At 44.0% G+C, this 19,517-nt stretch overlaps 2 protein-coding genes across 2 annotated transcripts; one reads left to right on the forward strand and one right to left on the reverse strand.

Annotated features, from left to right (window-relative positions):
• Nucleotides 1–675: 675 nt before the first annotated feature.
• On the reverse strand, nucleotides 676–2,767 carry nrbf2b (nuclear receptor binding factor 2b). Its single transcript, XM_079577787.1, has 4 exons — nucleotides 2,563–2,767; nucleotides 2,047–2,131; nucleotides 1,930–1,970; nucleotides 676–1,790 (listed from the first exon to the last, which is right to left on the reverse strand). Exons 1-4 carry the CDS (start codon nucleotides 2,653–2,655, stop codon nucleotides 1,134–1,136), a joined length of 876 nt encoding a protein of 291 aa, XP_079433913.1. The 5' UTR covers nucleotides 2,656–2,767; the 3' UTR covers nucleotides 676–1,133.
• Nucleotides 2,768–3,133: 366 nt separating this feature from the next.
• On the forward strand, nucleotides 3,134–4,721 carry LOC306979029 (NHL repeat-containing protein 3-like). The gene is made up of 3 exons (XM_079577800.1): nucleotides 3,134–3,448; nucleotides 3,546–3,748; nucleotides 3,970–4,721. The coding sequence occupies exons 1-3, from the start codon at nucleotides 3,202–3,204 to the stop codon at nucleotides 4,567–4,569; spliced, it is 1,050 nt and encodes a 349-aa protein (XP_079433926.1). The 5' UTR covers nucleotides 3,134–3,201; the 3' UTR covers nucleotides 4,570–4,721.
• Nucleotides 4,722–19,517: the final 14,796 nt, after the last annotated feature.

Here is a 19,517-nt window from a genome sequence, read left to right on the forward strand (position 1 = left end):
AACATCAAAAAGTTCACCCAGCCCTATTGGAGGTAATAGTAGACAGACAATCACACTTGCAGTACAGTCTCGAGTTTATTATGCCAGACAAAGTGATTCCATAATTATATCTATTACAAATGAATAACACAAACTCTATAAATTGCATTAATTCTGTCACACATGTCCTGACACAGCAGAGTTGTACTGGCACTGATCCTCCGGACAAAGAATATTAACCTATAACAGAACTTAACTCTCATTAATAAACATGACACTGCAGACGGTCACTCCTCTGATGTTTCACACAGACTCACACAAGAATTAGGAGCAGGGTGCCATGACAACAGCGCTCAGTGGAAAAAGTTCAAACTATACCACAGAAACCAACAGAAATTTATCAAATTATCAAACAACTTTGGAGAGGTTTAGCTTCACCATTTGTAAAGTTATAACACAATGCGAACTCACTTTCGCAGTCATCTAAAAAGTTACTACACCCAAGATTCAGTTCAGGATTCCATTGTACAAGGAAACAAATAGACTTCAAAAGATGAGTTTCATAATGACAAGTCTCATGAATCATAACCGTCATGATCCATGTACTTGTATTGTGACAAATGGCTTCAACACTTTCCATCCTTTCCAAAAATATGATTGTTGATATATAATTCGTAATTAAATTTTTTGCCTATATATCTAGGTTTGGAAAGAATAATTCCCTAAATTTAATATACATGTACATTTTGTACTGGGTGGCTCTGTCTCATACAAGTGTATGTTCCAACATTTGGAAAACACAGAAGGATATTTTCACATGACTGTAGGTTACGAAGTTCGACCATGACAAGTAACTGAAAGAATTTAGTATGCAGCACCAAATGTCTATTCAAGGTACACCCCTGTGTATGCTGAATAAATTGATTCATCCATTCATTGACAAAACCTATTTAAAACTAGTTGTTGCAGGCTGCAGCCCAAATGTCTCTGCAAACCTTATTGCCTGAGTCATGATAATGACATTTACTCCCGTCGTCTAGTCTGGATTCAACACAGAATTGAAGCTCTTCTGAGCCCAGATGCGAGGGAGATGAGACTTCTCCAACTTCATGACCCGAGTCTGTGGGTCTCTGTGTGTGTGAGATGTGTGTATGTCACAGTTTGTCCGCGTCCAGCAGCTCCCGTAGTTCATTCTGGATGTCTTCAGGCAGCTCCAAAGGTGGGAGATCATCCAGGCAAAGGTCCTCCTGAGCGGGCATCTCCAGAGGAGGTAGTGGGGGGATGGCGATCTCCTTCCCTGTGCGCCTCTTCTCATGCCCCACTCCTGATCCCATAGCGCCTCCTGGCTGTGGTAGCACCCAGAGCTCAGAGCGTTCTACGAAATCTGCAGCCTCGGAGTGGAGCCGTGCATTCTCAATCCTCAGCCTGTCGTTTTCTGAAGACAGACGCATGTTCTCATCCATCAGGTGCTCCACCAGCCGCCGCAGGTCCTCAATAGTGGTCTGCTGTTCCTCCAGGCGTGTCTTGTCGTCTTTGGTGGTCTTGGAGCCGGCACAGGGTGGGGGCATGTGGCTGCCCCCACTCTGGCGCGTTTGCAGCTGATACAGAAGGGTGTCGTACTCCCGTTCCCTGGATTTCTCACGACTTGAAACACCCGGACCCTGCAGCTGTCCAGGGGGCTGCGGTGTTGCCACAGGGGGCACCGTCCTGGCCTTTGTGGCCTCTCTTCTGGTTTCTCTCTTCCAGCGCTCCTGGATCAATCTCTGCTGTTTAATGTGGGCGTCCCTCTGCAACTCCATGGACAGACGAGCCTGGAAATGACAAACCACAGGATTTAAGGGAAATAAGTAATTGTAATTGTGAGACATATCAATAATCCAGTCCTGTTTAACCTAAATTATTTTATTAGCTGCAATTTTTTTTACATAATTATATATTCATTCAGCTCACCTGCTCGACCTCTGTGCGTTTCATTGCATCAGACAGAAGATCTGCGAAAGAGAGAGCCACGTGTGACAAAACAAGACAGTAAATTACAGGGTAATGCGTGACTCCTGTAGCTCTAACCTGCTGCTTTCCTATGACACAGAATGGCCTCTTCATATTTCCCAGCAGCGAGCAGTCGCTCCGCCTTCCTGCACTGCTGATGAGCCTGCAATTATAACATAATAACACATATTACGTTGGATCTGAAATAAATGAGATCATGTGATGTTTTTCTGTCTATAAAAGGATGCTTGATGTGATGTAGTGATTGGAAAGTGTTTATGTTGGGGCATCGTTTATGTGAAGGATCGTGCTTGTGTTGGGTAAAACGACAGCAGCAATTTAAAGGACGAAGACAATTACATTTAGCGTGTGACCATTTCATAATACTCGAGTCCGGTAGCTTTATTTTTGTCTAAACAGAATTATCTATCCTCATCTTGAAATTGAAGACTGCTACAACAGTAAAAAACAAACACTTAAGAAACATTTTCGTCGATACTCTTGAAAACATCTGTGGCTGCAGGCTATGGTCGCTATGATCTGTTAGCTGCTGTAATGCTAGCCTGTTCTTGCAACATAAACACGGAAACTTACCAGGTTTAGCGGGCTGTCCGCGACCTCCATGGAGTCCAATCTTCGACGGATTACACTACATGAAAGGTGCCGTTGTCCCTCACGCACTGTCATTCGCACTCCGATTACAGGAATGAGAAATTAGTCAAGAGAAATGTACTGCCAGAACTGCAGCTTTGGAGTACGGTCGCCTCCACGGCTAACACGTCTTCTTCTGCCTTTATATCAGCAGGCCTCTGGAGCAACACTGCCACCACCTGTTTCACTTGGGAACTGCAGTCCAGATGGAAGGGGTGGAAGTCATAACGTTTGTATTTTATGTTTTTTGGCTGCTGTATATCAGACTCACTATTTCATGATCTAACATCTCCTCGTGGATACTGTGCTGGCTATTGTTAATTTTACAGATGACCATAATGACGGGATGACGGGATCGAGTGCGCTTCGGAAAATGCCACAAAGAACCAACAGAGGGCGCTAGCAGACCTCCGTTGTCACCTGTGCGCTGGAAGAAGATGGGGTCCGGATTGAAAACATTTCCTCATTCTATCTCGCCCTGATAGTGTTTTAAGTCGCTGTTACGCAGGTTATTCAGCGGGTCACGGACAGTGCCACTGCTGCACGATCCTCGCTCACGCCAGTTGCAGTAAGGACCCGGGGATGATTTTGCGGAGAACTTGTGTGGTCCTTTCTACCATAGCCTCCGTACTGCTCTTCCTGGTTCTGTACGGGGGCCTGGGCTGGCCGCAGCGGGCCTCCAGCATCGCTTCACGGGACTACCAGCTGCTGGGGAGCCCGCTGTATAAGCTGGACCTGGCGTGGCCGCGCAACCCTGAGGTCTTCACCGGAGCAGTGTTCGCCGTGGCGGTGAATCAGTACGCTGGCCTGGTGTATGTGGCGCAGAGAGGTAATGTGTCAGTGGATTAATCATTACCTATAAACATGAACCAGAAACCCACTGATACAGCTGTGAGCTTGTGTCTGATGGTTTCTCTGTTTCACAGGTGACAATGTGCCTAAGATGTTGGTGTTCAGCACAGACGGAAACCTGCTGATGTCCTGGAACACCAGTACTCTGGAAATGCCCCACGGCATGTTTGTGGCAGATGCTGCCTCGTCCAGCCCCAGTGTGTGGGTCACAGACGTGGGCACTGGGCCATACGGACACTGCATCAAACAGTACTCTCCCTCTGGAAAACTCCTGCAGGTGAGCTCCACTCACTACAGCTCAAATGATTTCAAATTATTCACAAAACCTAGTGCCGAATACTACCTTTTGTTTGAGTTGAGTTTTGGGTACCATTAGTGTCATATAATACATATAATATAATGTATAGACACATGGCAAGATGAAAATTCTACACTCTTAAACTTTTGGTCACTGAAAAGTACTCTGAAGGTCCTTGACTACAGCTTGGGTGTGTGCAGGTCCTGGGCACTCCGGGCCAGGCTGGCTCTGGTGTCAGCCCCCTGCAGTTTGACCAGCCCGCTGAAGTGTATGTTCACTCGTCTGGAGAGATCTACATTGTGGATGGGGATGGTGGCCTGAACAACCGGCTCATCAAACTGTCCGCAGAGCTGGATGTGCAGTGGATGCATGGGGAGAAGGGCCAGGGGCTGGCACAGTTCTACATCCCCCACAGTGTGACGGTTGACGCGGCTCAGAGGGTGTGGGTGGCTGACCGAGGCAACAAGCGCATTCAAGTCTTCAACTCCATCACTGGAGAGTGGCTCGGCACGTGGGGCAGCTGCTTCTCTGAGGACGCACCGTACTCTGTGCGCATTACCCCAGACAAGAAGCACCTGGTGGTGGCCCAGCTCAACACCAACCAGCTGTCTGTGCTGGAAGCGCCCCCTGTGGGGGAGATTGGCCAGTGCAGGGTGGAGAGTGTGATCCAGCTTGGGGAGGACACTAAGCCTCACCTGGTGGACCTGGACCTGAAGACCGGAGCTTTGTACGTGGCTGAGATCGGAGCACAGCAAGCCCAGAGGTTCACCCCATTCAGCCTGGGCGACAATTTGTTGTAGGAATTCATGGGGTTAACATGTGAAGGTTTATTGTTCATTTATTTCCATCTCCGGCAGCTGTCATGAACCTGACAGCTACTGCTGCCTTTTAAGGTTTTCCAATCTGGCCACTGAACACTGAAACACGTAAAATGTTAATGTTAATTTTACTTTCAGTTTCTACTTTATTATTTTTATTACTTGTAAAATGGTACATATAATGTGCATGCTTTCAGTGCTGATTTGATGTATTTGCTACTTGCGCAATACCATAATGTATTGCACCTTGGGGGGGGGGGGGGGGGCGCTAATGTAAACAATATGGCGTTGCAGGCTGTCATCAAAGAGACTAATATAAATTCTTCCAAATACCTTAAAAAAAAAAAATCAACCAAACCAAAGATTAAAAATATCTGTACCTTTTTTATCTATTGATTTTAAAAAGTCGATCGGGAAAAATCTGTCGTGAACCTGGTGTGCAGTGCTTTGTAGTTCCGGCTTCTGTTTTCGATGGAGCAAAGAGCACAGCAGAAGTTGTTCTTCATCATTGTTTTGCTGTTGCTTCACTCGCACTCAAAGGCCTCCAGCTCTTAGCCAACCCCCAAGGCGCAAAGCATTATGGGTGCATATACGTGCAAGTAGAGAATGGGGAGTAGTGTATTTGCCTGCTGTCTGCGTCCTGACGTGGGCTTGAATGTTCAGGTACTTCATCAGACTCTGTGTGAGGTCAACACAGCTCTGTAAATTTACGCCTTGCACTTCACTCACTGTGAAACCGTTCTGTTTCTGACTTCATGTTGTGACTTTATCTCAAGAACCCCGTCACAATTCATTTTTTTGCTTGGCTCATAAGTCATTATTGCAATCGTTTACTATATTGAGAGGTTGATTTTATTCAGGGAGCATTATTCTTTGTGCCATTTTACTCTGTCTCATTTGCACTGACAAAGAGTGTGTGATGCAAACCTTCTGTGCAGAGGTTTACGTGTCAAAGGCTGGAAGCTGCTGTTCTTAAGCCAAGCTTTTCAATGCACTAACTGGCATCACTTTATCCCCACTGACTTGAAATAAATATTGTTCTTTACTAATGGCAAAAGTGTCTTTGCCCAGTTTAGATGTAACTACTTTGTTGTTATTATTCAATTCATTATCTTATGTCATGTATGTCTAAATAAGGGGTGATTAAATATTGATTTTATTGTATGACTGCTTGCTTTTCCTTCTCCATGCAGAGTTTGCACACCACCCTGTGCTGCACCTTCTGCCAGGCACCAGGGGGCGCTAAGTTGATGTCTGTACATTCAGACATAATCAGTGATCTGTTTTGAGCACACAGTTATTTTTTTTGTAAAAGCGTCTAATTTTGTTTTGTTATTCATCATTTAAGCGGTAAGAGGAAAATCAAATTATTAGACCAAGTCTCTTTTGAAGAATCCATTCTTTTTTTGTTTTAGCAGCAGAATCGGTTATTACTCCAGATAACCCCGAGGGGGCGCTCTGCCCCGACCGTAGACGACGTCCGTGTAGAAATGACTGTTTTTTTAAACATATTAGACTTAAGCTTAACTGAATAACATTTTACTGTGAAATTGCGACTTTTCTTTCCATAAGTAACACGTTCCGTTCCGTAAGTAACAAGTTTAAGAAGCTATGATTCCACCAGAGGTCCTCAGTGTTTTCAGATCAAGGCCCAAACTGACCGGGAGATGTATCCTTTGCATGGGTCTAGATCCTTTGTGTAAAACTTGTGCGGGGTGAACTTGTAAATTTAACAATACATAGGTTAATGGGCAAATTGTGAGCAATTAAGAAAGTATTAACAAACAGGTCAAATTAACCAAAATAATCTAAGAGCTCATGCTGTAGCCTAACCACACGGAACCTGCTTAAACCATGAGATGGTTTGATCAGAGTGTGTTTGTTGTATAGCCTATCATTCACTGAAGAATTCCCCTGCCTTCTTCCTCTAGCCTATAAGAAAGGTGAGGGATTGTCAAATGAAGAGAACACATCTCTGTACAAAGATGAAATTAATAACTGCCACAATGAAGAAGGAAACACAAATGGCTGGTGGTCTTATCTGCAGCAGTAGCATCTCACTCTGCTCTGCTGTCCAGAAAGCTTTGCTTACTCCTTTGTCTTTCCCTTGCTGCCACATTTGCTCCTAGAATGACCATAAAAGGTATGCTAAGTATATGGTAGGATTATATTATTTGTATTTATTGTTGTTTATCACTCAGCTGACGAATAATACAAATGAGACATACAAAATACATAAGTAATAAAAAAAAAAGTGAAATGACAATTAAATGTTCACTTCTCAAAAGGAACAGGTGGATTTCACACTTTGTCAACTTACAGGAGTGTTTTTCTCCCAAACATTTTAGTTTTCGTTGTAGTACGATTGTTTTTCCTGATCTAAAGTTGAAATAACCCATTGAAAATCTATCATTCATTGTTAAGGTCATTGTTCATCAAATTTGCCATATTGGGATAATGGCGTCGTTATTGTCCAATGTGATAGAAGGAAGTGGCATCTATTTTAAAAACAAATTTAAAAAAAGAAACTAAACTTTCTTCTTTCTTCCACTTTTAAAGTGGCACATAGGAAACATATCTTTATCTGGACAGGGCTAAAAGTTAAAGAATGTAATTGTTGCTGTTTTAATGAGGAAGGTTTTTGTGTAAAAACATGCAGCTCGTTGAATTAGAACGTTTGCACTGTATAATTCACTTAGGTTCCCGAAAACCTCCTGCATACCACTACTTTGGAAAATAGATTTGGTAAAAAATGAAATAAAATACACGTTATTTAATTATTATTTAATAGATGGTCTAATCCCTTTGGTGTGTCTTTTATATTTGTATAAAACTAAAAAGTCAGATACTGCACGATTTAACTTTGTAAAGGCACACTTTTCAACTTTTTGTGGTATTTCTGAACAATAAGAGAGAGACATTAAGACGGGATTTAAGCAGACCCCAGAGTCCGTACCAGGACCTGCTCAGACCACAGTCTGTCAGAGCTGAGTCTGTACCGGGGCGGGGTGCTGCAGCAGGAGGCACTGATGTGAGTGCTCTCTGTGAGTGTCCCCAGCTCGTCCGTCTCCCGTGTCTTTGTTTGGCTGACAGGACGTGACAGCAGCGACACCTCGTCGGCCATAATGGCCCTGTCTGGAGTTTTGCTCTATAGTGAGCAGAGGAAGGAAGTGAGAGCACACAGTGGACGTACGGAGGTGTAGGGGACAGTGGAGTATGGAGGTGGAGGATATGAAAAGTCGTCCCATCTCAGTGACAAAGATTGTGCTGAAGCAGCGAGACAGTGACTGACCAGAGCTGAGCCTTCTCACACTCTTCTCAGTCAGCCCACGTAATCCATGTCAATGGTTCTCAACTGGTGGTTTGAGACAATGTTGAAATTTGGCCTGGTGATCTTTCTTTACTTTAATCTTTCTTTAAATGTACAGAGGCATTAGGCCAGAGAGACTGAGATGCACTGCACCAGATTCGTTCTTAAAGCGGCACAAACACAAAATTCTGATCGACATTTATAGCGTCACAAGAACAAACTACAAACATGTTTTTTATTACAAGTTGAGACTTACAGCTTGTCATATGTCAAAGATGGAGAAGGCTACACCAGCTGAGAACCCAACTCCCCTGTGTATCTATTCTAATCATATAAGCAGCAGTCTAAATCCAAGCTAAATATTCTGAGCCTGGAGTAAAACTATGAACTGAAGCCTGCAGATAGGGTGACTACAGCCTGAGCTATTGATTGGTGATAAGTTATGAGCAGGGTGCATTGATCCATGGAGACATAGAGAGCACCTCAGCCCTGACTATGAATATTTCAGCAGACAATTAACAATAAATATGCCTTATACTATCCGCGAGACATGGGTCTGAGCCATCTGGAGCTTCAGGTCCAGGACACAAAGGTATTTTTTAACCAGCTTCAAGACTTGCATAGTTTACAGAGTTTACGCTCTTCATCAAATATCATCATCTTTCAAGTTTCTCCATTACAGCCTCAGTGGAGTTACAGCCCTGCTTGGTTAGGATGCACATTAAAGAATATTATTTTCAGAAAATGGCTGGCAGATTGAATAAGTACAAAACTAATAAGGGAACGGTTGGGGGAGTTTCTGTACATTCCTTTATCCTGCTGCTATTCTGGGCCGCTGCGCCCTCACATCCCATCAGCCACACAGCTCAATATTCAGGCTCCGAGGCCCTCCGCCGCCAAACCCCCCCCCATCCCGACCAAGAGCGCGCACGTCGGGAATCTTGATGATTTTCTAACTGGGTTTATCCCTCTTTCCTGTCATTAGTCAAAGCATGACAAATTCATTTGATCTCCGCCGTGTGATGATATGTGAACTGCACTGGGGAGAGCAGCTCCTCCACGGCCCAGATGAGGCTGAAACCGGAGCCTTTTCTTCAGAATTGAACCATCGAGAGGCAAATTAAACAATAGCCTGCTGTAATTACATCTACACAATACCCTGTTGTGGTGCTGCAGAGTGTAATCATGTTTTCGCCCTGCGCCCCGCTCCTGTTTCCCTCCAATTAAAATGCACTAAAGAGAACAGAGAGAAACTTGCATGTGTTAATGCTGCTTCAGAGCTGCTCCTCAGCGACCTGCCTCCACCTCATGTCATCTCTAACCTTAACGTAAACCCTATCGCTGAACCTCGTCCCCCAAAGTGTTCCTCACTCCATTAGTGGACACCATCACAAAATGATACTTCAGCTCAACACTTTTACTGTGCCTCATTTAGAGTGGCAGTGGCTCAGAGCGGGTTTCTTATAACTGGACAGTTGACGTTGTGGTTGGTGATGGTCAGAGGGACCAAAGGTGCAGATTGGTTGCCTCACTTCCCTCAGTCTACCCCAGGGCTGCAAGGATTACTGTAGTACTTTCCACTCCAGAGTATGGAGTGAATAAATGATGTAATGTACAGTACAGCTCCTTTAAGTATTAAAAAAGTGCAAAAACTTCAACTGGGCACCATCCTCAAACTGTACTACTATTGGACTATTGCCCATCTGAAAACAGTACCTCATACCCAACCTGTGGCTCGACCTCATTATTGTACCTCATACCCATAACTACATTAACTCCTTACACCTGTTTGTATGTCAGTAATAGTAATGTGTATAAGTTAACCCAAATGAATGTCTATTGCTTTGCTTGTAAATATGGTCAACCCCTTTCTTATCCCCAAGCTATACCAGAGCCCCATAACTCTCATTCTGACACTGAGGGCATATCTCCACATCTGCACCCTATCCCCACACAGCAGAACCTCAAAGTCAAAACTGTGCCTATCGTGTGTGATTTACCCATCCTGGTGAGACCTTCCTGGACTTTTGAGATTGAATTTGTAGATGCTTTCATGGACATAAAGGTGTGGACCTTTTGTGGGCATCGCAGAAACAGGTGGCGCGGTCTGTCTGTAGGAGAGTGGCTGTGCGCCTGTGTTTATCTAGCGTCTGTTCAACTGAATGGCATTCAATTATAAAGGCTGTTATCAGCCTGAGGTGATGCTCTGTCTAATTTACTCCTACTCTATTGTCACAACATTAAGAAGACCCCCCCCCCCTTTATGGTCTATCTGATAATGATGTGTGATTATGCCCCCCTTCACAGCAGTAAATGAAGGCCGAGCGCTCCTCCTCTGCTTTAACTGCATTAAGTCGCTGGCACAGGTTTCTCCAGCTGGAAACCCGAGCCTCGTAATGCCATCATCCATCACCAGCATGCTTTATTACACTCACTATGAGCAGCACTGTTCTCACATGAAGTCAGCCCATCCTCACAACCGCACATGTCCCTATGCCGGCGTCCCTGTCCCAAGCCCTAATAAGTATTTAGAGGGACGTTTCAGTGTCTTTCAATCATGAGGGAACAACTGAAGAGAGGGAACCCAGATGGAAGTTTTTCTGAGACACAATAACAAGTGAAGGTGCCCTCAGAAACACATCACCTCATCTACTGAGGCTTTAAAGATAAAGATGAACTGAGCTCCAGTCATCATGAGGGCAGAGGTCATGCATTTGTCCCTCACAGACATCAGGTCAGCTGGGTGAGTAGGCGACTGTGGGGGAGAAGTGTTTGCATTTGCATCTTATTTAGCGTGATCGTGCGGTCAACAAGAATGACCATGGATACACTGGTCTTTTCTTATCTTTTTATCGTTCTTTTCTTTCCTCACATTTATGGTGACGATAAACTCATATTAGTTATCCGTGTGACCAAAAGAGAGGAGCACACAGTCGTCTGTTCGCACTGACATACAATAAGTGCATGTTTACAGCTGAAGGAGGACATTAATGAACAGCATTGGATTATGTGGAAACAAATACAGAAACACTACACGCGTGATTCAGTTAACGCTCATTTTTCAGAAACATTTTAATAAGAACAAACTTTCTCATGTGACACACGTAATTAACACATTATTGGTGCTGTAGCAGCCTCCACCGCTGGCCCCTCCCCCTCCGTCTCTTCTCTAATTGGCTGTAATCCAGTCAGTGTTGTTGTGATGACTTTCTGCCTAACGTGTCCATTAGCGCTGATTGGCTTCATGTGAAACCGTCTCAACTTAGAACCATTTTATTCACGTAAGCCTGTGCTCATTGCCGTAATGCATCTTAATCCAAACCTCAATCCAAATCTTAAATTGTCATGTGTTCTCTCTGAATTCAGGACTCCACTGTTCAGATGATGCAGCCTTTGACACCACTGACAAAGTGACTCGTTGAATGGGCTGGGAATAATAATCAGCCACATTATATAAATGTCTAAATTATGGGGAATGATACGGAGCGAGCAAAGAGAAAGATGGAGACATCGGCAGAAAATGGCAGCTCAAATATTCAATGTGTTCATATTCTGTGGCGTAACCAGGACAAATGAGTGTCCTTCACTATAATAATAATAATCCTGAAACCAGTAGAGGGTTATTGGAATATGAATACAGTGTGTGGAGAGTACACCCCTCACACAAGCCGCAGTCTCTAGGTTCATGCGTTCCTGGAGCCAGGGCAGATTCCCTTGAAAATGGAAACATCCCAACATGGGACAGGGTTGACTGATCTGGACAGTCCAGACTCCTCATCTGTGCACTATGTCGCAAAGGACGGGGTTTATGGGACAGACCCTCATGCTGTGATCATTTCCTTGTCTGACACGTTAACCAAGCATAACATGAGCATACTTCCAATCATTTCGCTCAATAACCATTATGACACACATAAACTTCAATGGCACGTGGCAGCTCCGTTTAGCCGCCTTTGGCATTTATACCTCGAGACAGAGGACCATTCAGGACAGAAGAATGAAGGCACAGGGACATGGGACAACATCGAGGACACTGAACGTGACCGGACGCCGTGCAGAATATTTATTGAGGTGTTTGTTGAACATAGTGGCTCATTATTGTGATGGACAGGTGCTGAATGTTGGAGATGGATCAGTTTGATAGATGGGCTCCAGACTAATGGTGAGGCAGGTAGAGCCCGCCCTGGTCTCCACAGGCCTGGCTCTCGCGGCCCACACCAACTCAAACAGAGATTAGTCGGGCTCGTTTGTTACGCGCTGACACCGGAGCGGCTCCTGGGATCAGCCAGTCAACAGGTGAAGATGAACGACTCTAATGAGGCCATTTGCCTAATGTCTTTACCATTTTGTCTCCACAATCAAAGACTGTGCTGCGCTGACATGCGGCCCAGGGTCCAGCACTGCCCCCCCCAAATACACACACACCCCTCATGTTAGACATACTCCACACACAGCTCACAGCACAGCGTCACCTCCACTCTCCCTTTACACCACTTTAACATCAATGACATAATGTTTCTGTGTCACATATGAAGCTGAATGTGCAGCACTGTTTCTGGCGATATCGTTGCACCTGTTGAGTATGTATGTGTGTGCGTGTGTGTGTGTGTGTGTGTGTGTGTGTGTGTGTGTGTGTGGACAGGGCCTGAGCAGAGCCGTCCCGCTCAGCTGTGTGTCAGAGAAAGTCCTGTTGACGATATGCCGCTCACAGCCGCTGATTTTAATGAGCCTAGATGAGAACATTATTCAAACTCTTTATGGCTGTTCCAGGACATTAGCAGTAATGTTTTCTGATGATGCTCAAGTCAAATGTCAACGATGGAGCCAGCTCAGTCTAATGGTGCAGGCTGGGGACCGCTTTAATGAACCCCAACCAAATCACCATGACCCCTGACCTTTGGCCGCTCCCGTGTGGACCTCAGCACACGGAAACACGAGCAGCATGATAAATGAGACGTTTACTGTGACATGTCCTACACATAGCACATGCGCTCACGTAAACGCCCTGACTCACTGTACTTAGTGGCCAGGTGGATAGCACCCCCACATCACAGCAAGGAGGTCTTAGGTTAGACATCCAGACCGGGTAGGGCCTTTTCGTGTGATGTTTCAGTGACTTCCAGTGTCATGGAAGGATTTCTCTGAGGAATTTAGTAAGGCTACAACCTTCAGTCCTGGCTCTGCTCTGTGACCGCCCTAGTCTGACTGACTGGTCATATATGGACAAGGGGCTGGGTATTGAACAATTGAACTTTGGTTTGCGAAAGAGCTCTTGGATGCTCCACAGCACTACTGGCAAGATATTCTGAGGACTGATTAACCCAAAGTTGAATTGTATGGGCGGAAAACACAATGTCATGTGTGGAGGAAAAAATGGAACTGCACATGGTGTGGGGCTGTTTTGTTGCATCAGGGCCTGGACAATGTGCGATCATCAATAGAAATATGAATTCACAAATTTATTAAGATATTTTGCTGAAAAACCTGTGTGGAATAAGTAAGTGAACCCTTGTATAAAATAACTGCTTTCCTGTAGTTGCAGATTAGACGTTCACAACGATCAGGGTGAATCTTTCCTCTTTACAAAACTGCTGCAGTTCAGCGAGAATCCTGGGTTTACTTACTTTTTCCTCCCTGTCCTGTGAATGTTTGCTTATTATGGCCAATAAAAATATGATGATTTGTAAATGTTTGGGTGGCATTAGTTTAAGCAGACACTGTTTACTCATTCTTTTTTATTCATTCTGATTTTGATGAGGATCAGACCACATTTTAAGACCAATTTTGGCAGATTCCAAAGCATTCACATACATTTCCCTCCCACTGTATATTATGCTTCACAGACATGTTAACAAAGTGCTTCCTACACTTGGTGGTGAGAAGTGTATGTTGTCACAGGTGCCCAGGTGTAGTAGACTGAAGTGCTGATAATAGATTTTATTGCCATGGTACATTCACAACAGGAATTTTCTTCGGCGCAATTGTGCAACATGTAACATAAACAATAAAATACAAAATAATAAGTCTAAAAGGGCATGCAGAAAAATAAACAACATTGGGAATTATACAAGATGTAGTCAAATGAATAAACTGTGTGTTGTGTATATACAAAATAAACACAGTATGTCCCGACAAACAGCAGCAAATGCTCAAAAAGCTGTTATTTTAAACAGTTAGTTTAAAAGCCACTTATTCATGAGTCTGATGGCAGAGAGGGAAAACGTGATAAAGTTGTGTAGCGGGTAAGAATGGTGAGCCCTGATCTGACCACCACCATTCGCTCACTCATGTACCATATCCAATACAGCTTTATTTATTGTATTCCTTAATAACTCAGACAGTTTCAGAAGTGCTGCAACACATAAGATAAAAGCCTGAGGTGATAAAAGCCAGATATTACAACCGCATTAACCAGCCAAGGGTGGTGACCGAGTGTTTAACATATAAATGAAAACGGCCCAAATAGGCAAAGTGGGTGAAGTGTCTTGTCTGAGGACACAACAACAATATTCACCAGCCGGATCTGGATTCAAACTCAAAAAAGCCTCTTAGCAGGTTGCCTATTAGTTTATGTATCTGAGCACCTGACTTGGGTCTGTCGACACAGTAACACGTCAGACCCTGGACACATATATTCTCTTTAGTAGTTTGTGGGTATCCCAAACAGCACATTCAAAACCTTCCTTCCGGCTCAGGATGGTGTTGGGAAGACCTCCATGTGTCCAATTGTGAGTGGTGTCTTCTTAACCCCTGAGATGACCAGAAGAAAAAGAGACACCTACACTGCATTAGCAAGAAAAACCCAGTCCTCCCACAGCCTCAGACCCCCCAGGACCACCGCCCCCACGACTGCCCTCCCCACCTGCACAATGGACAGTTTCTCAGCTTCAATCTGTCATGCGTTGCTTTAGCTGATCTGTCCTGAAAGCACACGCGTCTGCACGGCCTGTCACTGATCATTGGGAGAACATTTAGATGGGCCACTGCAAGCACCCTGGAAGTTCTCAGCTCACAGTGAATGAGTGTAGGAGGAAGGGGGCCGGGGGTCGCCATGACTCAGCATGTGCCTCAATAATTGCTTCATGAGAGTTACATCTGACACCATACATCCTTTCTTCATATTTCTCCTGCTTCTTTGGAGATTGTTACTCCAGAGTATGCAGAGTTTGCAAAGTAGATTAGATTGGGTCAGTCAGGGCTTTCTCTCTGACAGTTTGTCTTACTGCCTCAAAGTGAGACACATTAGATTGAAGCTTCACGTGTTTATTATCACAGAAAAATAGTTTACAGTTTCGTGGTCCATGGTTTCCTCTGTTTGCTTCAGGTCCTCCTTTGAGGCAAGGACTCCTAGAAACTCTAGTCTATCTGAAATTGGCCTGGTATAATAAAGTTGTATTATTATTTTATAAAGTTGTGCATATTGTAACTTGTCCTATGGTGGAGGTACTTCATTTATTTAATTATCTAGAAAATAGTATTAATAATGATAATACTCAAAAATAAAATTGGGAATGTACTTTCAAATAAAAGTATTTTACACACATTTCAACCACTACTTAATATGCTACATGTCATCCTGGTGTAATTGACTGATTATTATTGATGTCTCAGCATAAGTATAATTAACCACAACCCAGTATGTTATATTGTACTGAATGCATTTTGTGTTTCTGTTGGAATCTGACCTCACAGGTTACAGATCACAGTGTTAGTCGTACTGTATGTTTAAAGTCTAAATGGAGAGTGCCCTGACACTGTCACTCTGAGCTGACACAGAACCTCAGCTCATGGACCTCACTGCACTTCGTTTACTGCGCCTCATTTCTGACTCTTAAGTTTTCTTTTATTTGTCACTGCATAAATTGGACGGGCCCTCAGAGGCTGCTGCTGAGGAAGGCCCTGGCTGGGCCCGCCTGTTCTCTGGGCACAGTGCTGCATGTTTGTGTCCGTGGGCGAGCGCCGCTGTCCCAGAGCTCAGTGCTTCCTGATGGCAGTGTGGAGGCGGACACATTCCGCTCATGGGCCTGAGGAGCAGGAGCTTTTGAGACGCTGTGCTGTGGCTCTGAGAGCCTTTTGTAGCTGAGGTCTTTGTTCATGAGCTGTTCACACAATCAGCAGCCAGTGTTTCAACTCACATTCTCTGCCCTCAGCCTTGTCAGCACTATCACAACAGCACCACACAAGTCCACTGAGTCCTATCCACATCTGACTGGTGCGTGCGTCTCTGCACTAACAATGTGGCGATAGATATCTGACAACATTCACTCTTCCTATACTTGTCCAAAACATTTCCGTCTGGCCACATTTGAATTTATGGACAAACCACAAGGGCTCTGCTGTTGGACTCATTTCTAAACCTGTCCATCCACTTCATGAACACAAACATCTCCATATTTGCATCAGCCTGTTCCTCCTAATTATTTGTTCATTTGGCTGGAACACTTTATCAATTTAAAAAATGTTGTTACAATGTAATAATTATTTTGTTTCCTGTGGTAACGCCACCATGATATAACATTTGTATAATAATCCTTGAACAAAGTAACAGTGAAGTTCAATGTATTAATCACTGAATGGTGAACTGGGGGTGGGATTAAATAAATGATCTTCTTCCCACTCCCTATATTCCTTTTTGCACTATATGACTTAACTATATGTTGTCTACCTTGTACCAGTGCTATCTTCTGAAATAAATGAATAAAGGAAAAATGAAATTTTCTTTAATTGATTTGTGTGAACTGAGAGTTTTGCATTTGTGATTGCAAGTATTTTGAGTCTTGAGTCCATACATTTTCCAATTTATGGATTAGAGATACTACACCTGGAGTGATGTTATATCCTAAAAGATAAACTTAATGAAATTGAGAACATTTGGCTCCCGTGTGTGAATGATCTGGAAAATAAGGTTACATTGTAAGGTCCATCATGCTCAGTCTTGAGCAAGTTAAGGTGTGTGCATGTGTGGATATACAGTGTATCTGCACACATGTGTATATATTGATGCACAGTGTGTGGCAATGTACAATCTCATGCATGAAAATTGCTGCTTCAAATAAATGTATAAAAAAAAAAATAACTATAAGAACTAGAATCTTCCTCAAAGTTATTTTCCTCATCATATATTGTCCAGTGAGTAGTGTGTCAGTCTTATGAACGTGCCATGTAAACACTGTGTCTGCTGAACTGTGTGCCTCTGTGAATGAAGACCAGAAATGGGATTGAAGCTCACTGACTCCATGATCTCCCACCTCTGCAAAATGGGTTTAGTGTGTGTTCCAGTGAGGACTGGTTGAAAAGTGCCACTAAAGTGCCTTTGAGTCGGGCATTAACACAGCTGCTGCTGTGTAATGTCAGTACTTCAGTTCTCTGCTGTTCTGCCCACTTCATCATCAGAGATGTCATTCATGTTTTATGAATGTGCATAATGGAATCCAATGTCATGTCATCATTCTGCTTTTCTTACTCAGGACTGACCCAATAATTGTTATTATCATTATGATTATTATAAATCCCATCTTTATTTTATCAATGCTGTCTGAGGGATGAGAGGTGAAACTCTGGGGTTTGGGGCAGGACAAGTGAATTTGCCATTACGAGACCAAGAGACATGATCACTTATGTGGTGGTTTGACCATCATATTCATACTCCAAGCTTTTATAAGTTATCCACAAAGAAATATCCGTGGGGGGACTAGTGGCCATGGTGTGACTGAATGGAATTTATTTGCATACTACAGACCATATTATTCGTTAAACTGTGCTCTTTCTCATTTCTTTACTGTTAATTTTTATTTAGTTTTTTGGCCATTCACACGTACGTTGCTCCAATTAGACGAACACTGGATCATAAATCAGCTGAGCCCCAGTATAAGTGTGTTCAGTTTGTGTATTCAAACTCAATGGAAACAGAGCAAGAAGAACGATATAGATTTATTATAAACCAGAGAATCACTGCATATAAGCACTGCATCAAAAGTATACAGCAGCTTATAAAGGTAAGGGTCCGTGCCCCAGTGTAGCTTTAGGTCCAGCAATACCCCTGGCATCCTTAAATATCCCCTCTCACTCTTCTCTCTCTCTCTCTCTCTCTCTCTCTCTCTCTCTCTCTCTCCATCTCTCTCTCTCTCTCTCTCTTTCTCTCCATCTCTCTCTCTCTCTCTCTTTCTCTCCATCTCTCTCTCTCTCTCTCTCTCTCTCTCTCTCTCTTTCTCTCCATCTCTTTCTCTCTCTCTCTCTCCCCTTCTCTCTCTCTCTCTGTCTCTCGCACTCTCTCTCTTTCTTTCTCTCCCCCTTCCCTCTCATCTCCCTCCCTCCCTCTCTCTCCTCTCCTCTTTCTCTCTCCCTCCATCCCTCTCTATCTCTATCTCCTCTCCTTCTCTCTCTCTCTGTCTCTTTCCCTCTCCCCTTCTCTCTCTCCCCTGTCTCTCCCTCTTCTTCTCTCTCTCTCTTTCATTCTCTCTCCCTCTCTCTCCCTTCTCTCTCTCTCCCTTCTCTCTCTCTCCCTTCTCTCTCTCTCTCTCTCTCAGGTGGTGGTAGAGGCGCGTGTTCATTGAACCCCGTTATCGACGGGTGTGTAGGCGCGGGGCTGATGGATGCGCGGAGGGTGTGACCACTGAGCCACATTTGCTGAGACGTAGACTGCACCATCTTATTCCCCAATCTATGGTTTGACTGATTTCAAGAACAAATAATCAAATGTCATTAGTCTAGACACTATATCTATTTGATCATGAAACGTGATTAGACAAGAGTTTAGCCAATAAGCTCATCTTCTGCAAACATATTCTGATCATAGAGCTATATTCAGATGCAAACAGTGGAAACAATATTCCACCACATTTCTGTTTGTCAACTTCTCTCCCACGAAGGGACTTTCCCGGGTCCCGAGACACTCCCATGAGAAACCGCGGGAGGGCGCAGTCCGTCTTGAATCTCTGAAATGGCCAAATTTAATGTGATAAAACCATTTTAATGTTTCAAGATCTATGCTTTTCTGTGTTTTTAATTTGCTCCACTCATCACAGTGCCACTAGCCTGTGCTTCTAAACCCGCGTGAGTCGGATATTAGTATTTATTGCAGCCTATTTAAAGTTCACCCACGTGTTCGCGTCCTGCTGCCCACTACTCTGCGCTGCTCTAATTGTGTTTTGACTGAAAGAGTCATTTCGTGTGGAGTGAAAACGCACTTTCCTCTGAGGGGATTCCGCACCGCATCATTTGCCTGTGGTCGATTTGAGTGACACTTTCCGCGCATCACATTTCGGAACAAAGCCAAATATAGATCAGTGGTACCATCTCGCACCGGATAACACCTTTTATGGTAAGTGGCCTCTGAAGCATTATGTTCTCGTTGGAACAGAGATTCCGTTTCTTTAAGTCCTAGAAGTCTTAAACTTGCAGATGTGTGCCCATAGTGCAGATCCTGTGTTTGTCAATGCACGGGTCTGGAGCAGGACTTTGACAATCTCTGACAACGTCACTGATACTATCTTGACCAATGAGCGAGCGCAGCGCCTGTGCACGGAGCGTCTGTTTTCGCCACTCCCACTCCTTATATGGGCAATGACGTATCAGCTATTCAAAAAGGATTCCCTTAAAACCAATGCGAGGTGGTGGCCCG

The sequence above is a fragment of the Gobius niger genome, assembly GCF_951799975.1.
Source record: "Gobius niger genome assembly, chromosome: 19".
Taxonomy (NCBI): Eukaryota; Metazoa; Chordata; class Actinopteri; order Gobiiformes; family Gobiidae; genus Gobius; species Gobius niger.

Excerpts from the sequence above, each read along its gene's own strand:
- nrbf2b (XM_079577787.1), bottom strand. The coding sequence starts at position 2,655 with ATGACAGTGCGTGAGGGACAACGGCACCTTTCATGTAGTGTAATCCGT. Across the intron at positions 2,132-2,562 it reads CGGACAGCCCGCTAAACCTG|GCTCATCAGCAGTGCAGGAA; the intron begins GTAAGTTTCCGT and ends TTATAATTGCAG. Across the intron at positions 1,971-2,046 it reads GTGTCATAGGAAAGCAGCAG|ATCTTCTGTCTGATGCAATG; the intron begins GTTAGAGCTACA and ends TCTCTTTCGCAG.
- LOC306979029 (XM_079577800.1), top strand. The coding sequence starts at position 3,202 with ATGATTTTGCGGAGAACTTGTGTGGTCCTTTCTACCATAGCCTCCGTA. Across the intron at positions 3,449-3,545 it reads GGTGTATGTGGCGCAGAGAG|GTGACAATGTGCCTAAGATG; the intron begins GTAATGTGTCAG and ends TCTGTTTCACAG. Across the intron at positions 3,749-3,969 it reads CCTCTGGAAAACTCCTGCAG|GTCCTGGGCACTCCGGGCCA; the intron begins GTGAGCTCCACT and ends GGGTGTGTGCAG.